Source organism: Elephas maximus, chromosome 20 (genome assembly GCF_024166365.1).
Source record: "Elephas maximus indicus isolate mEleMax1 chromosome 20, mEleMax1 primary haplotype, whole genome shotgun sequence".
Lineage (NCBI taxonomy): Eukaryota > Metazoa > Chordata > Mammalia > Proboscidea > Elephantidae > Elephas > Elephas maximus.
Genome location: NC_064838.1, coordinates 40578717 through 40594406, shown reverse-complemented (window position 1 = coordinate 40594406; position 15690 = coordinate 40578717). Strand labels below are relative to the sequence as shown.

At 51.5% G+C, this 15690-nt stretch overlaps 1 protein-coding gene across 1 annotated transcript in view; it reads right to left on the bottom strand.

Moving 5' to 3' along the window:
* The window catches only part of NUP210 (nucleoporin 210), a 111594-nt gene that overhangs the window by 18733 nt on the left and 77171 nt on the right, over window positions 1-15690 (bottom strand). Inside the window, exons 22-29 of the mRNA XM_049861948.1 lie at window positions 14798-14925; window positions 14548-14683; window positions 12820-12882; window positions 12467-12646; window positions 9493-9573; window positions 6232-6363; window positions 4818-4976; window positions 1223-1314 (exon numbers count right to left, since the gene is read on the bottom strand). Of these exons, the coding sequence (XP_049717905.1) occupies window positions 1223-1314; window positions 4818-4976; window positions 6232-6363; window positions 9493-9573; window positions 12467-12646; window positions 12820-12882; window positions 14548-14683; window positions 14798-14925 (971 nt within the window). The remainder of the gene's footprint in view (window positions 1-1222; window positions 1315-4817; window positions 4977-6231; window positions 6364-9492; window positions 9574-12466; window positions 12647-12819; window positions 12883-14547; window positions 14684-14797; window positions 14926-15690) is intronic.

The following is a 15690-nucleotide window of genomic DNA, read 5'->3' as shown; positions in this document are numbered from 1 at the left end:
TTGCCTCTTGGCCTCAGTTTCCTCCACTGTGAAAGGGCAACAATGGCCCTGCCCTGTTCTATTTCCACGGGCTGTTCACAGGATAAAACAAGCTACTCTTTAAGTGGTTTGTAAACTGTATGGCTATTGTACACTGGGTAGGAAACAAATTATACGGTATTTTATACTCTTACATTTTCATTCATGTTATAAACAACAGGAAAGGACTCCAGCTCCCAGGGCTACCCTTCTCTCTCTGCCCCAACCCCACAGACCCTCTCCAGATGGCTTTAAGCAAATCTATTTTTTTATTTCCTCTGCCTGGACTTTCTTGCCCTTTTTAGCTCCTCTCCTTTTAGCCTGGTGAACTCCTATTCATCCTTAAAGACCCAGTTCAAGCATCTCCATCTGTGATGTCTTCCCTAAATCCACGAGTGAAGGGCCCTTCTTTGGGCTCTGGCCTGAACATTATCCCTTGTTTTCTTACAGCCCTTCTCATCTTATACTCCTGTCTTCTCCATTAGTCTCCTCAAGGCCACCATATGTCATTCTTCTCTGTGTTTCCAGAGCCTACCATAGAGCCTGGCATTTAATTTTGGTTGAATGAGTATTGTGTGTGCGTTTAATGCAACATATAAGTGATCCTATGGTCCAGATATTCCCCCACTTTGCAACCATGGCTCTAATACAAGTACATAACCACCAAAGGCATCCCCTTTGAATCAAAGACTGGAGTTGTCTGCAGACGTGCTTTAACACAGGGGTTCTCAAACATTAATGTGCACACCTATCACCTGGGGATCTTGTTAAAATGCAGGCCTCCATTCTGTAGGTCTGGGGTGGTCCCAAGATTTGCATTTTAACATCTCCCAGGTGATGCTGCTGCTTCTGGTCCACGGATCATGCTTTGGTTGGCAAGTCATGAAAACACAGGGGCATTTGAAAAATTTAACACTTTCACGTTGGTGCTTTTTTCCCTTTTAAATACCGAATGTTAGCAGCTAGCGTTAAAATGCTTCTAGGCTCTGGGGAGGAGAAGAGGGATGGCAGGGAGACGGGATGTGGAGGAGCAGAGGGAGTCAGCGGGGCAGAGAAGCATGCAGAAGGGCAACCACTTGAAACGCGGCCCCAGGAAGATGCACAATTCACTACAGCATCGCGGCCCTGACAACTCTGACAAATGAGCTGTCGGATGCAAGCACAGCTCCCCAGCCTTGTGGAGAGCAGGGACTGAGTCACATACCTGTTTGTCTGAAGCTTTGTAAATGAGTTGGGTGACATTAATATTTGTTCTGCTTCTATTTCGGGATTCAGCAGCAGCAGCTTTTCAAAGACCTAGAAGAGAAGGCAAGTTTTATTCCCTATGAGTCCCTGGCTGGTGCGAACAGTTAATGCTGTTGGCTGCTAAGTCGAAGGTTGGTGATTTGAGTCCACCCAGAGGTGCTTCAGAAGAAAGGCCTGGCGATCTATTTTCAAATAATCAGCCACTGAAAACCCTACGGAGCACAGTTCTGCTCTGATGCACATGGGGGCGCCATGAGTCCGGGTCGACTCGAGGCAACTGCTTTACTGGTTTTATTTCCTGTGATACATCAGAGTCAGGTCCAGGTATCTCTGCCTTCCCTCCTAGCAGTGAGAGCCAAGGCGGGGACCATGGATGAGAAAAACTGTCGTGAGCTACCACCCGTTGGTAGCTGGTGACTTGACTGTCAGGGCTGACCTTCAAAAAAAAAAAAGAGCAAAAACAAAACCTGCTGCTGTCAAGTCGATTCTGACTCCTAGCGACCCTATAGGGCAGAGTAGAACTGCCTCATAGTGTTTCCAAGGAGCAGCTGGTGGATTTGAACTGCTGAGCTTTTGGTTAGCAACTGCAGCAGGCCATAGCTCTTAACCACTGCGCCACCAGAGCTCCAAGGTCAAAGGCACGGTGAGAAAATGCAGGCAGCCTCGTGCTGTATACCCACACAGGAGTGCTTCATGGAGCCAGAAATGCACGCCTCTCTTGCTCATGGTTGCAGGGCTGTGTTTGCCAGGCGTGGAGGAAGGCAGCAGGCGGAATGGCCCAGGGCCTTGCTCAGCTGTCACCATACGCACCATTCAACGTTCCTTTCTCTCATCCAGGCCTCCTGTTCCTTCCTGTTCGTATCTCAGAACAATTCCCCATTCATGATCTCAGCCCTTTATCTCTACCCCCACCCCCATGCTCTGGTAGGACCAGCACAGATGGGGTGGGAGATCAGTCTAGCAGATGATAAGCCTGATAACTGCACGATTTAAGCCGATCCTGTCACGCCCAGGTGCTCCCAGCCCTCAGTGGCTCCCAGAGCCCACATCCTAGCACTCGCCTGGGGAACTCCAGGCCCTTCTCTGCATGCACCCTAATTTGCCTGTTACCCTTTTAAGAACTTCTGGGGATGCCAGAAGCCTTGGCATCTAAGCCTGTCTCAGGGGCAGTTCCATGCTGGGCAGCTGTGGCTGTATTTCAAGGTCCCCGCAGGCTTCTGACCAGACCAGCTGGATCCTAAGGGCCTGAGCCCCCGGGCCAGCATCTAGTATCTCTAAACTGACAAATGCTGTCCAGAAAGAAAGTGGACTGACTCCCCTCCTTCCCAGGCCCGCCATGCTCTGGATTTCATCATCTGTACAATGGGTCTACAGCTAATAACCCTAGCCGTACCCATCTCAGAAGAGTCGTGGGGTTCACATGACACAGTGGGTGGAGGTGCTTCCTAGACAGTGAATGATAAACAGACTCTGGGAGCTGGAGGAAGTTTTGGTGCCAGCTGAGTCCAGGGCAAACTCAGATGCCAGCTTCAGTTCAGCAGGCAACGTCCAAGAGTGAAGATGCCTCACAGATTTTGACTCTGACATACTTACTGCGTAGTGGCTACATTCACAAAAACATACGTGCTTCTTATTTTTAAACACGTATTGTCTGCTGTCCCTTTTTTGGCGTGGTTGAAGGCACAGGAGATAGCTCACTTTCCTGTTAACACTGCTATAGGAAAAGCAACAGTGCAGGCACCAAGGTACATGGCAACTGATATTCGGCCTCCCTCTCAGGAAGACAACAGGGAACAGTGGGGACTGGGGCAAACTAGAGCACACAGCCCTATTTAAAGAGGAGGCTACCACTCATCTCTGGCTGATTTTGCCATCTGACAAAAAACCATCTTTCAAGACAAGCTGCATATTCAATTTTTATGCAAAATCTTCCTATTTTTAAATGTTGCCAATAAAAAATGTTTAAAAGCACTATGTGAGCCAAATATGACACATCTGTGGGCTAGATCCAGCTTCTCTAGTTTCTGATTTACTCCAACTCCATCTGCTGTCAGGTAGGGAAACTGAGGAACAAAAATGCTAAGTGAGGTCACAGAATTTGGAAGCTGCAAAGTCCCATCTTTAATTCCCTGATGTGTGCCAGAACTTACTTTATTTTTAACCTGGAAGAATATGCATGTGTGTGTCTGCACGTATGTATGCGTGTGTTTAGGCAGGGGTTGGCGTGACAAGCAGTTGTTTCTTTCTTTTAAAATCTGCTCTTTACCTCTGATAGAGTCCCCGGGTGGTGCGAACAGTTAACACATTTGCTGCTAACTGAAAGGTTGGCAGTTTGAGTCTCCCTCGGAAGAAAGCCCTGGCAGTCTACTTCTGAAAAGTCAGCTATTGAAAACCCCACAGAGCACAGTTCTCCTCTGACACACATGGGCTTGCCATGAGTCACGGTCAACGTGACGGCAACTGGTTTTACTGGTTATCTCTGACTGAGTTTTTGCCTGAGTTAGAGGTGCTTTCTTTCTTTTTGAAGGGGCGACTTGAAACTGCTTCATCTCTCAGGACACTTAGGGACTACGTTCCATTTTTCTTTGCAATTTAGGAGGATCCAAGGGTTACTGAATCCCAGATTAGTGGAATGAGGCCCTTGATGCTAAAAATGCTCTTCAGAGCCACTGTGCCCACTTCCCATTTCACAGACAGGGCCCAGATGGGCAGGGGAGGGTGTCCGAAGTCAGCCTTGGTAGCTGGGGGAGTGACCCAGGGGTTAAGCACTGGTGGGAGGACAGGGCTGGGCACCGTGTTCCAACTGTAGCCAGTCTGTGTGGCTTAACAGGCTGCCCCACAAGGCTTAGTTTCCCCATCTTCAAAACGATTGCCTCAACGCCCATCAGGATGCCCATACAGGGCACTTGAGGCCTTCCCAGCCCGGCCTGCTCCACAATCTTGAGCAGGTCACTTCACCTCTGTGCCTGCGGCTCACTGTCCAGTGGCAGCACTGCCTCACAGTGTCACGTGAGGGTGACATGCATTAATGTGGGGAAGACCAGAAGGGCATGCCTGCCCTATTAAGTGCTACGTCAGTATTTGCTAAATAAACACAGATTATTAAATTAATGACCCAGCACAGATTTTTCCAGCTTCTTCCTATCCTTAAGGTACCCAAGACTCTAAGATCAGAATTATTGATTTTTGGAGGCCTCTGGGCCTTTGCACATGCTGTTCCCTCTGCCTGGCCTGCTGGTCAACCCGTCCCATTCCTCATGACCAGCACAAACATCGCCTTCTCTGTGAGGCCTTCAGCCAGCCCAGTCCTGGGCTCGCACAGCACCTTACACACTCCCAGGTCCCCACACCCAGGCTCACCACATTGTGATCGATCTCCACCGGCTGGCTAAGGATGCCTCGGGGCACAAACATGCCCTATTTCCCATCAGCACCCTAGCCCTCCTGGCTGGTTCACCAAAGGGCTGATGTAGCTGCCCAGCCCTGTGAGGAGACAGCCCTGGCACTTGCCCTCCCACTTACTTGCGGCCTTTCTCTGCCCATCTGGCCTTTACCTGGATTTGGATCTCATCAGAGAGCTCCTTGGCGAGGCCGTGCAGCTGCCCAGCTATGGGGTCCAGAGCCTTGACCACCACCTTCAGCCCAGTCCGGCCTTTCACTCGGCCATGCACGTTCATGGCGAAGTTGTACTGCGATGGGAGCTGGAGCGATGCCTAGGACAGAGGCCAAACATGCTGTCAGGAAGGGCCCGGCTCCCTGCACCCTGAGGAGACAGAGCCTGATAGCAGCCCCAGACTCTATCAGCCCCCAGGTCTGACAGCCACCTGCCTGCGGTCAGCACAGGGCAGTGCAGGCTAGTCACCCCAGCACGAGAGCAGCACACCCCACGCTGCATTTCACGATGTCCACGGGTGCATTTGGAAAAGCAGACCCACTGTCTTTACAGTGGGAATTCTCAGAGCCTTGAATGCAGTAGGGTGGGTTATGAATCACCAAGAGGGATGTTAGGCTTTGTAGTATTTCTAAAACAATGCACAGAATGACCCTGTGACATTCTAGTCCTTTCCTGACTTCCCCACAAGGCTGTTGTTTTTGCTGCTTTCTGTTTGGTCCTCTGTCATGCTTAGCAAGAGCCCCTTTTGTTATGGGGTGTCCATTAACTACACTGCTGGTGTGCCTGGAAAAGCAATGCGGGAAAGCACCCCAGGCGCAGGGGGCCCATGGGTAGGGCGACAAAGAGACAATCATCTTATACTAGGCTACACTAGGGCTGACTTTAGGAGACCTGTCCTGTGCCTGCCCTGCTTCCAAGGCTTCCACCCTCACTGTCCACGGATAAAGCAAGGAGGCTCCCCGAACCAGCCTTCCATCTGTGGTCCTGTGTGGCAAGGCCGAGCCAGTGTTGTAGCTTGCAGTCACAGACCCAGCTCCCCACCCCGGGTCTGTGCTGACTGTGTGGCTCTGGACGAGTCCTGTCCCACCTCTGGGCTTCAGTTAACACACAGAGGGGCTTGGCAGGTTCCCCATAGCCCCCGTTCCCCTGAGACTCCAAAGATGCTCAAGACCCCCATGAGGTCTAAGGGGAGGGGAGTTTGGATGAGCTTTGGGGTAAAACTGGATAAAATCCCAAGCCGCCAGACACCATCTCAAAAGCGAGTCAGAAGACCAAGACCCTGTGACATTCTAGAACTTTCCTGGCTTCCCCGCATGGCTTTTATTTTTGCTGCCTTCTGGGGTGCTGGGGAGACCATACTCCTAGACATGATCAGGACCTAAAGCCAAGGAAGTGACTAAGTAATGGGGAATATGGGGCAGCATTTGGGAGAACAGAGTCTGTGTGAGCCCCAAGAGAGGAGGAAGGGTTCCAATGACAGCTGGGCACAAGGTGCAGACCCTGTGCGTGGAGATGTGAAGAGAGACCCTGGCCAGAGATGCAGGGCGGGGGAACTCTGGGCGGTCGGTAGCTACCTCGTGGTGCCGTCCCCGGATGTCCAGGATATCCCGTTTGGTGACAGACCAGTGGAAGGTCAGGCCTGGCACAGCATTGCCAAAGGAGAATGGGTTCTGGCTGCTGGTGATCCCAGTGATGTAGACGGGCATCTGGGGGGAGAAGTCAGGCCCTATGACCCCAAGGCAGGAGCCCTCCCCGAGTCTATGCCAGGAGTACCCCAGAGCCCTGGGGTCCCGCCTGAATGGTCCCTCCACAGCCTGTCCCTTCAAGGTCTGGAAGCTGAGCCCAATTCCTCCCCAACGAGAGAAGGGCATGGCACAGGTCGGGGAAGAAGAAATACCAGATGATCACACCAAGGGCAGGACTAGCCTATCTCCTGCCACGGGTGTGCCTCGCCAGGGCAGGGAGCCCCATTCTGGACCCAATCCCAAGAGCTCAAGCAGCACAATGCACCCTTCCCAGCGGTCCCTCTTTGCCCAGCCTAACAGGTGGTCCCTGCACATGTGGGTGGGGATTACCAGCACCCACCAGAGTGCACGTGGGGAGACCACGTAGCCGAAGGTAAAACTAACTGGGAGCCAGACTGCCTGGGCGCATGCCTAGTTCCATTACCCAGTAGCTGGGTGGCTTGGGCAAGCACCTGGACATTTCTACTGCCAACTCCCTCCTCTGTAATGTGGAGGGGATGCCGATGCTGACCCCGTGGCTGTCATGAACACAAAATGAACACAGAAAGCACTCAGGACAGCAAACGTTCTACAGATGCTAGCTCCAGTTACGTGACAGGTGCTGGTCTCAGTGTGGGAAGGCGACAGTCTGGTAGAAAAGGAGGTGTTAGTAACCACCCAGACGTCAAATGTGTAAGAGAGAAATGTTATGAATTAAAGAAGCTTTGAGCTGCAACAGCGGAGAACAGAGAGAAGGTGTCCATTGGGTCTGGAGCAGGAAGTTCTGGGAAGGCTCCCTTTAGGAGCCCCACAGCTACACAGGGGTTTAGCATCAATAGCTCATATGCAAGTTCAAGGTGGAACTGCAGAAACTTAACACATGCCCATGAGAGCCAAAATCTGATCTTTAGTATAAATGCCACCTGAATTCAGAGACCATCTCAAGAACAAATTTGACACACTGAACACTAATGACCAAAGACCAGACGTGTTGTGGGATGACATCACAGACATCATACATGAAGAAAGCAATAGGTCATTAAAAAGAGAGTAAAGGAAGAGAAGACCAAAATGGATGTCAGAAGAGATTCTAAAACTTGCTCTTGAATGTTGAGAGCTACAGCAAACGGAAGAAATGATCAAGTGAAAGAGCTGAACAGAAGATTTCAAAGGGTTGCTCAAGAAGACAAAGTAAAGTATTATAATGACATGTGCAAATACCTGGAGTTAGAAAACCAAAAGAGAAGGACAGGCTTGGCATTTCTCAAGCTGAAAGAACTGAAGAAAAAATTCAAGCCTCGAGTTGCCATATTAGAAGATTCTACGGGAAAAATACTGAATGATACAAGAGGCATCAAAAGAAGATGGAAGAAATATAGAATCACTGTATCAAAAAGAATGGGTCAACGTTCAGCCATTTCAGGAGGTAGCACATGATCAAGAACTGATGATACTGAAGGAAGAAGTCGAAGCTGTCCTGAAGGCACTGGTGAAAAACAAGGCTTCAGGAACTGACAGAATACCAATTAAGACATTTCAACAAATGGCTGCAGTGCTGGAGGTGCTCACTCATCTATACCAAGAAATCTAGAAGACAGCCACCTGGTCAACTGACTGGAAGAAATCCATACTTGTGCCCGTTCCAAAGAAAGGTGATCTAACAGGATGCAGAAATTATCGACCAATATCATTAATATCACACTGAAGTAAAATTTTGCTGAAAATCACTCAAAAGCAGTTGCAGCAGTACATTGACAGGGAACTGCCAGGAACTGAAGCCAGACTCAGAAGAGGATGTGAAACGAGGGATATCACTGCTGGTGTCAGATGGATCCTGGCTGAAAGCAGAGAATACCAGGAGGATGTTTCCCTGTGTTTTATTGACTATGCAAAGTATCCAGCTGTGTGGATCATAACAAATTATGGATAACATTGTGAAGAACAGGAATTCCAGAGCACTTAATTGTGCTCCTGAAGAACCTATACATAGACCAAGAGGCAGTTGTTCAAACAGAACAAGGTGATACTGTGTGGTTTAAAATCAGGAAAATTCTGCATCAGGGCTGTATCCTTTCACCACACCTATTCAGTCTGTATGCTGAGCAAACAGTCCAAGAAGCCAATGAAGAAAGTGGCACCAACATTGGAGAAGACTCACTAACAACCTGTGATATGCAGGTAACACAGCCTTGCTTCCTGCAAGTGAAGAGGGCGTGAAGCACTTACTGATGAAGATGAGAGATGACAGCCCTCAGTATGGATTACACCTCAACATAAAGAAAACAAAAGTCCTCACAAATGGACCAATAAACAACATCATGGTAAACGGAGAAAACACTGAAGTTGTCAAGGATTTCATTTTACTTGGATCCATAATCAACGCCCATGGAAGCAGCAGTCAAGAAATCAAATGACTTATGGCATTGGCAAACCTGCTGCAAAAGACCTGTTTAAAGTGTTAAAAAGCAAAGATGTCACTTTGGGGACTAAGGTGCGCCTGAACCAAGCCATGGTATTTTCAATTACCTCACCTGCATCAGCAAGCCGGACAAAGAATAAGGAAGACCGAAGAACTGACGCCTTTGAATTATGGTGTTGGCAAAGAATCTTGAATATACCATGGACTGCCAGAAGAAAATATAAATCTGTCTTGGAAGAAGTACAGCCAGAATGCTCCTTAAAATCAAGGATGGCGAGACTTTGTCTCATGCACTTTGGAGGGACCAGTCCCTGGAGAAGGACACCATGCTTGCAAAAGTAGAGGGTCAGCGAAAAAGAGGAAGACCCTCAATGAGATGGATCGACACACTGGCTGCAACAATGGATTCAAGCATACCAAGGACTGTGAGGGTGGCACAGGACTGGGCAGTGTTTCGTTCTGTTGTACACAGGGTCGCTATGAGCCAGAACTGACTCGATGGCACCTAACAACAACAACATGCGCATGTAGGGGGAAATGAAGTACTCTAGCAAAGGCAACAGCAAGTGCAAAGGCTCAGAAGTGGAGAGTGTAGCTCCCCCAAGCTCATTCTAAACCAGGATTCTGAGCCCAAGACCTCCTGAAAGGCTCTCAGAGAACAGAGAGAGGGGGCTGGGGAGGGTCCCACCTACCTGGGTTCCTGTTCTCATTCGTGTGATGGGGGCTCGGATCCTCACCGCCTGGAGAAGCAGCACTTCCACCTCCACACGATCCTAGGAAAAAGCCTTTGGGGCTCAGGCTGGCTGGTGGGGAAGGACTTTGTGCTAGAGATGGGTGATTTTGGAAGGGACCCCTCCAAGGGAAGGAGGCTTCTGCTGAGGCCACCTCAGGGTCACATGGCTAGAAGGTACCCACAGGCTGCCCAGCATAAAGCTCATCCTGAGGCATCCTGGCCCCCACATGACCTGGGCTCTGCCTCTCTCAACCCCTGGGGGTCCCAGCCTGGTCTTATGAGCCCACAGACCTATTACCACCAGCTGCTCCAGGTTAGCACTGCAGAGACTTGGGGGCAGTGACGAGACTGTTTTTCTCTAGGCTAAGCAGCCCTAGCTCCTCATAGGACACATCTCCAGACCCTCCGAACCCAAGTTCAGCCTCTTTCCTTGTCACTCTCAATGAGCAATGTACAGGCTGAATGCAGGATCCAGGCAGAGTCTGATTAGAGGAGACTTTATCTCCTCCTTCATTCTGAACTCTATATTCCCATTAATCTGTCCAAAGACTAACTTTATTGACTGCCTCACAGTGCTATTGATGGTGCTGAACTTGGACTACTAAAACCCTTAAGCCTTTTTTATATGTGCTTGTGCTGACCCCACCTTCTGTGCCTTGTGATCTGGGCTAACAGCTGGCACATAGTATGTGCTCAATTAGCATTCGTTCCCTTCCTTCCCTTTGTCATCCTCACTACTCAGGCTCCTTCTGCTGGTCCTGGCCTACCCTGCTAACTCTGACCTGGATCAGACAGATGTAGCTGGGAGCATCTGACTAGAATCACATGCTAGGTCCTGGATAAGGGGCCACAGGCTGAGCCCCCACCTGCCTGGGTCCGTGCCTTTCGGATGGAGCTGGTAGTACAGCCCTTCCATCTGCCAAAGGGCACTGGGGCCTTTCTCCAGCAGTTCTCCCAACTCACCAGATGGGAGACCCAGAGGGAGGTGGCCCTCCAAGGTCAGACCACAAAGAGGAGAGGCGGATGGGAGGGAAAACGTATGACTTCGTGTCCCTTTGGCTCTTTCAGCCACCTGGGCTCCCCGGGAAGAGAAAAATGAGTCTGTTCCTGAGGCCTCAACCCTTTCTTTAGGGACAAGATGCAGGGCCTCCTGTCGTGCTTAGTTTTACCTCCAGGGTACCCAGCTGCACATTGTTGCACGCCACAGAGAAGATTTCAGCATTTCCAGAGCTTTCTTGTTGTCTTTACTAAATCAATACACAGAATCAAGGTGTCCACCTCAGCAATTCAAAGAGACTTTGTGGTTTAACTGGGACACTTGGAGGCGGACACAAAAACTGCTGGAAAAGGGAAGAAATCAATGGACTCAATGTCAGATCAAAGTCAACTGCAGAGAACACAGCCGTACGCACTTCTTCTCCAGGCCAACCCATGCAGCTTCCCGGGCACCCTGGGCTTCAGTGCTCTGAGCTCAGAGGTGCTCACAGACGGCTTTCAGAGCACAGGTTCTGAACGTGGACTGGGACGCCGGCAGTCTGAAAAATTACTTGTCCACAGTCACATTGTTGCTGTTCGTTGCTGTCAAACTGATTCTGACTCATGGCAACCCCATGTGTGCAGAAGTGAATTGTTCCATAGGGTTTTTAATGGCTGCGGCCTCTTGGAAGCAAAGTGCCAGGTCTATTTTCCGAGGCACCTCTGGGTGGGTTTGAACCACCAACCTTTTGGCTAGTAGTCAAGTGCTTAACCATTTGCTCCACCCAGGGAGCTACAGACACATTACATGAAGGGAAATGTTGGTTTTGCTGACCAAGCTTTGGTGTGGCCGTGAGCGGGGTCCACGGAGCAGCCTTTCCGGAGATGCTGTCGTGCTATAGGCAGAGGATGTTTGGGAGCAACTGAGCGCCCTGACGCCCTTCTCAGGATGTGGGAAGGGTCCTCCCACCTCCTTTCCAGAGGAGCAAAGAAGGTGTAAGTGTCAGATCTTAGGGACGCCAACTTCCACCTGCTTGGGCTCAGTCCCACTGAGGAGGGGCCGGGAGACCACTTGGGGAGATGCCTCCCCTAACTCAGCCTTCTAGTGTCTCTGCTGACCTGTAAAGGCAGTTAAAAACGTCCCCCATGCCAGCAAAGAAGCTTGGGAGATGACTTAATCTCTGGCTGAGCAAAAGCTGTCAGTGGCCGACTCAGGTTTTCTTTTCCCCTGGGAGTACACATCCAGGTCTGAACTGCTGTTTTTCAACGACCCATGGGAAAGTCGTCGAGCCCAAGCACACTTCTGATCGCACACACGATCCACAAAGTGTGCCAGGGCCGGGAGCATCCCCTCCTCCACCCCAACATCTTCAAGCCCTGCTTGAGCCAAATGCACAGAAGGAGCCGGAGCTCTGACGTCAGGCTCCTGAAGCTGCCACGCGGGGGCAGTCCCTTATGCCCTGAGCCTCAGACCCCTCGCCTGCACTGGAGGTAACAAGTGAAAAGCACAGGGAGGTTATGAGGGCTAAACGAGATGGAGGTGAAGGGCTCAGTACAGTGTCTGCCAGCACAACCATGGTCATCCTTGCAAACCAGATGTCCTGGGGTAGGGGAGGGGCTGGAGAGCACGTCCCGTGGGGAGGAGCTGGAAGAGTGGGGGTGACAGCCTGGAGCAGAGCAGCCTTGGGGGCCCAGGTACTGTCCCATGTCACAGGGCTATCCCAGGCAGGGCTACAGGCAGGGGTCAGACATGGACAGAACCAGGATCCCCCAGAGGGGGTGGTCACTGAGAGGTAGGTCCTAAATCTGATAACAGGGCTGTCTCCCTTCGCAGCTGACGAGCATATACCAGATGGCCCAGGGGTAGTAGGCACTACACGCAGAGGTATGGAGGGCGGGTGCTTCGCTCCTTGGGCAGGTGCTGAAGGCACCCCAGCCCTGACATCGGCTCTCCCTACCTGAGACACTACGACGACCTTGCCTGTCTCAGCGTCCACAGCCTGCACGACGCCCGTGACGGTGCCATTGCCCACGGCGAGACCCTGCACCAGCCCAGTGCTGCTCACCAGTGCCACGCTCTCATCGCTGATGGAGAACAGGATGTTGGACTGAGGCTGGGGGCCGCCCTCCGAGGTGATCTGGAGTGATGGGTAATAGCAGCACTCAGTGCTGCCTCCAGGTCGGCCACACCAGTGGGCGCTCTACCAAACCCCAGAGGGAGAGGGTGGGGGGCAGGCAGACTAGGCCAGGACCACGCCACTCACCTGGCCAAGGGTGGGTGTGGGGACAGGGGCCATCTCTTGGCTCTTACCTGCATCGTGGCCCCAATGATTAGGGTCACCTTCCTGGGTATCAACCTGAACGGGGGAAAGACCTGGGTGTGGAGACAAGAGAGAAGGGGGCCATTGTGTCCCAAGTTCACACTTGACTTTTATAAGGAGAGGGAGACAGGATGCAACAAATCCCTTGGCTCTGACGAGTGGCCTATAGGGCCTGGGGGCCTGGTGTCAACTCTGGGGGAGCCTGCAGGGCCGCTGGCTTGGCGACATGGGTGCCTTCGGCCAAGCGCCCTCACAGGATCCTACTCCCACCCACCAGGACCTGTGCTTCTCCACCTGCATGTTCTGCCCCCTGCAATCACAGGTTGTGACTGCACTCCATTTCACCACAGACGCAGAGCCCGATGAAAAGAAGGACTTTGGCTCATCTGAATCTCATCTGAGAAGTCCCCTCGGAGCACTGGTGCTCAAAGCATGGTCCCCTGGGTGGCAGCAGCAGCATCACCTGGGAGCTTGTTAGAAATGCAAACCCTGCAGCCCTGCCTAGGACCTATGGACTCAGAGGTGGAGTCCTGTAATCCGGGCTTAACAAGGCTTCCAGGTGATGCTGATGCGCATTAAAGTTTAAGATCCACTGCCTTCGAGATTTCCCCAACTTGAAGGGTTGGAAGGTTGCCTTTTTCCCAAATGTCTCCAGATCTCTACTGACAAACTGCCTTACAACAGCTCTCTGCTTCAACTCTCTCATCTTCTCAGACGAGGAAAGAGAGGTACAGGGGGCAGGAATGCGCCCAGGTGGGCGATCGGGGACGAGGATGTCCCAGCTCTGTAACAGGGAAAAGCCCCAACACCCTCCTCCTGCCCTCCTCCCCATTCCCTGCCCGGCAGGAGCTTCAGAAAGGCCTGTCGGGTGAGTGAGTGCCCAAGTCGGCCAGGAGGCTCTTTGTGTGTGAGGATTAGTCTTTGTAGGGCTGTGCTATTTATAGGCAGAGATGAATTCCTCATCACCAGGAGAAGAAAAGTGCACCTTCATCTAGAGACACAAATCATATCACACAGCTTAAGAACATGGCTTAACAGCACCTGCCAGCATCCACAATGACCAAGGTCTATGGAGGACCACAGGGTTTGATGCTGCTGCTGAAGGACCAACTTGGACATGACTTCCCAGCTGTCTCAGCCATGGCCTCTGGCTCCCGTCAACCCTAATGCCACATGGCAGCCCCAAGTCACACACGGAGACAAGGGCCAGGGACCTTAGGGCCTGCACTAGGGACCTTCCTCATGACCAGCTCCCTGGGTTCACACATCTCCAGTGACAGGCACCCCTGCCTCCCCTGCTGCAATGCTTGTCAGAATGGACAGTGGGTAAGTTCCTCCCCACACAAGCCAAATCTACTGGGAGGTCCTGCCCAGCCATTGCTTTCTGGGGACAGTTCCTGTCTGTCCCCTTCACCCTGACACCACTTCAAAGCTTAAGGAATGCTCTGCCACTCTGCCATGTGACAACTCATTGCCCTGCTCTGAGCCACATTGTCCCCTCTGGTCACAATCTAACTGTGCTGTCCCAGGCCCCCAGGACTGGGAAAAGCTGCCCTTTGAGCAAGGACACTGAGGGGCACAGATTTTCACATGGTCTCTCCACAGCAGCTTCCTGGACTGTACCTAAAATCCCCAGCCTATCACAGTAAAAGCACGTCCCTGATCCCCACCCCGACCAAGCACATGCAGGCATATCCTGTGAAAAGGAGCTGTCTTACTTCGATCTGCTGTGGGGCCGAGTTGATTCTCTGTCCAGCTTTATCGGTCACGGTTGCGGTCAGGCTGGTCTGGCCAATGGCCACACCATGGACCAAGAACGTGGCAGTGTAGTGGTCGAGGGCTTCATCGAGGGCCCTGAAACAGAGGGAAGGGCTGGGCTTCTTACCCCAGGCACACCAGTTGGAGAGGTTGAAGTTGGGGTCACACGGTTCCCTGAGCCCCCCAACTCTGACCCCCAGGAGGACTCACACCAACGTGACAATCTGGGAGGCTGCTCGGAGCTTCAGGTCCATAAAGGCGAAGTACTTGGAAAGGAATGGCTTCTTGTAAAAGTCCAGCACGCGGACATAGGCCTTGACCGTCTTTCCAATCTCCACCTACAATGTGGTGGACGGAGATAGCTTTTGAATGACCAATTTCATCACCTGTGGTTCCCAACAACTTTCTAAGAAAGCACCACTGACCTCAAACCCATGGACCTGGGAACTGGGGGTGAGTCAACCCCAACCAACAAATGAAAACGGACTAAGTGTTTACAGTATACGAGAGCCTTAGGGATACTTGGATGCATAAATCACATTCCCTGCTCTCAAAGGGCTAACCATCTAGCTAGGGAGGTAAGACACAGCTGAGAACAGCAAGAGGCATGCAGTAGGAGCTCAATAAATGCTCACTGACCAAACAGCTGCTCGGAAATTCCCCTTTTCATTACAAACCGTTCTATGTGCTCTGGAAGATAGGAGCTGGAGGACAACCCTCTGTAAGCCTAGCTTCAATTACCACAGATATTGTGGAGTAATAGAAATTCCCTCTTTCACATGAAAGAAAAAGCTAGATCTGTTATTTATTCATTTTGGAGAAGTACTTGGCATTACTGTGTTTCACCGATGTGCCACTGAAACTCCCAAGAAGCCAAAACCAATCCTGGGGAGACAACTCATGCTCAGCCCAGGTCTGTGCCTGGCTGTTCTGTACCCACAGCAACTCAGGGACCGGGACCCCCCACCTCAAGGCTAATTCAGTGGCAGCTCCAAGCAGGATTTACAGCCAAGCTTTATGGATGCCACAGCGATGAGGAAATACCACATCAGAGGTTACTCTGCATCACCCACACTGAGCCGCAGAAGTAAAAGACAGCCCTA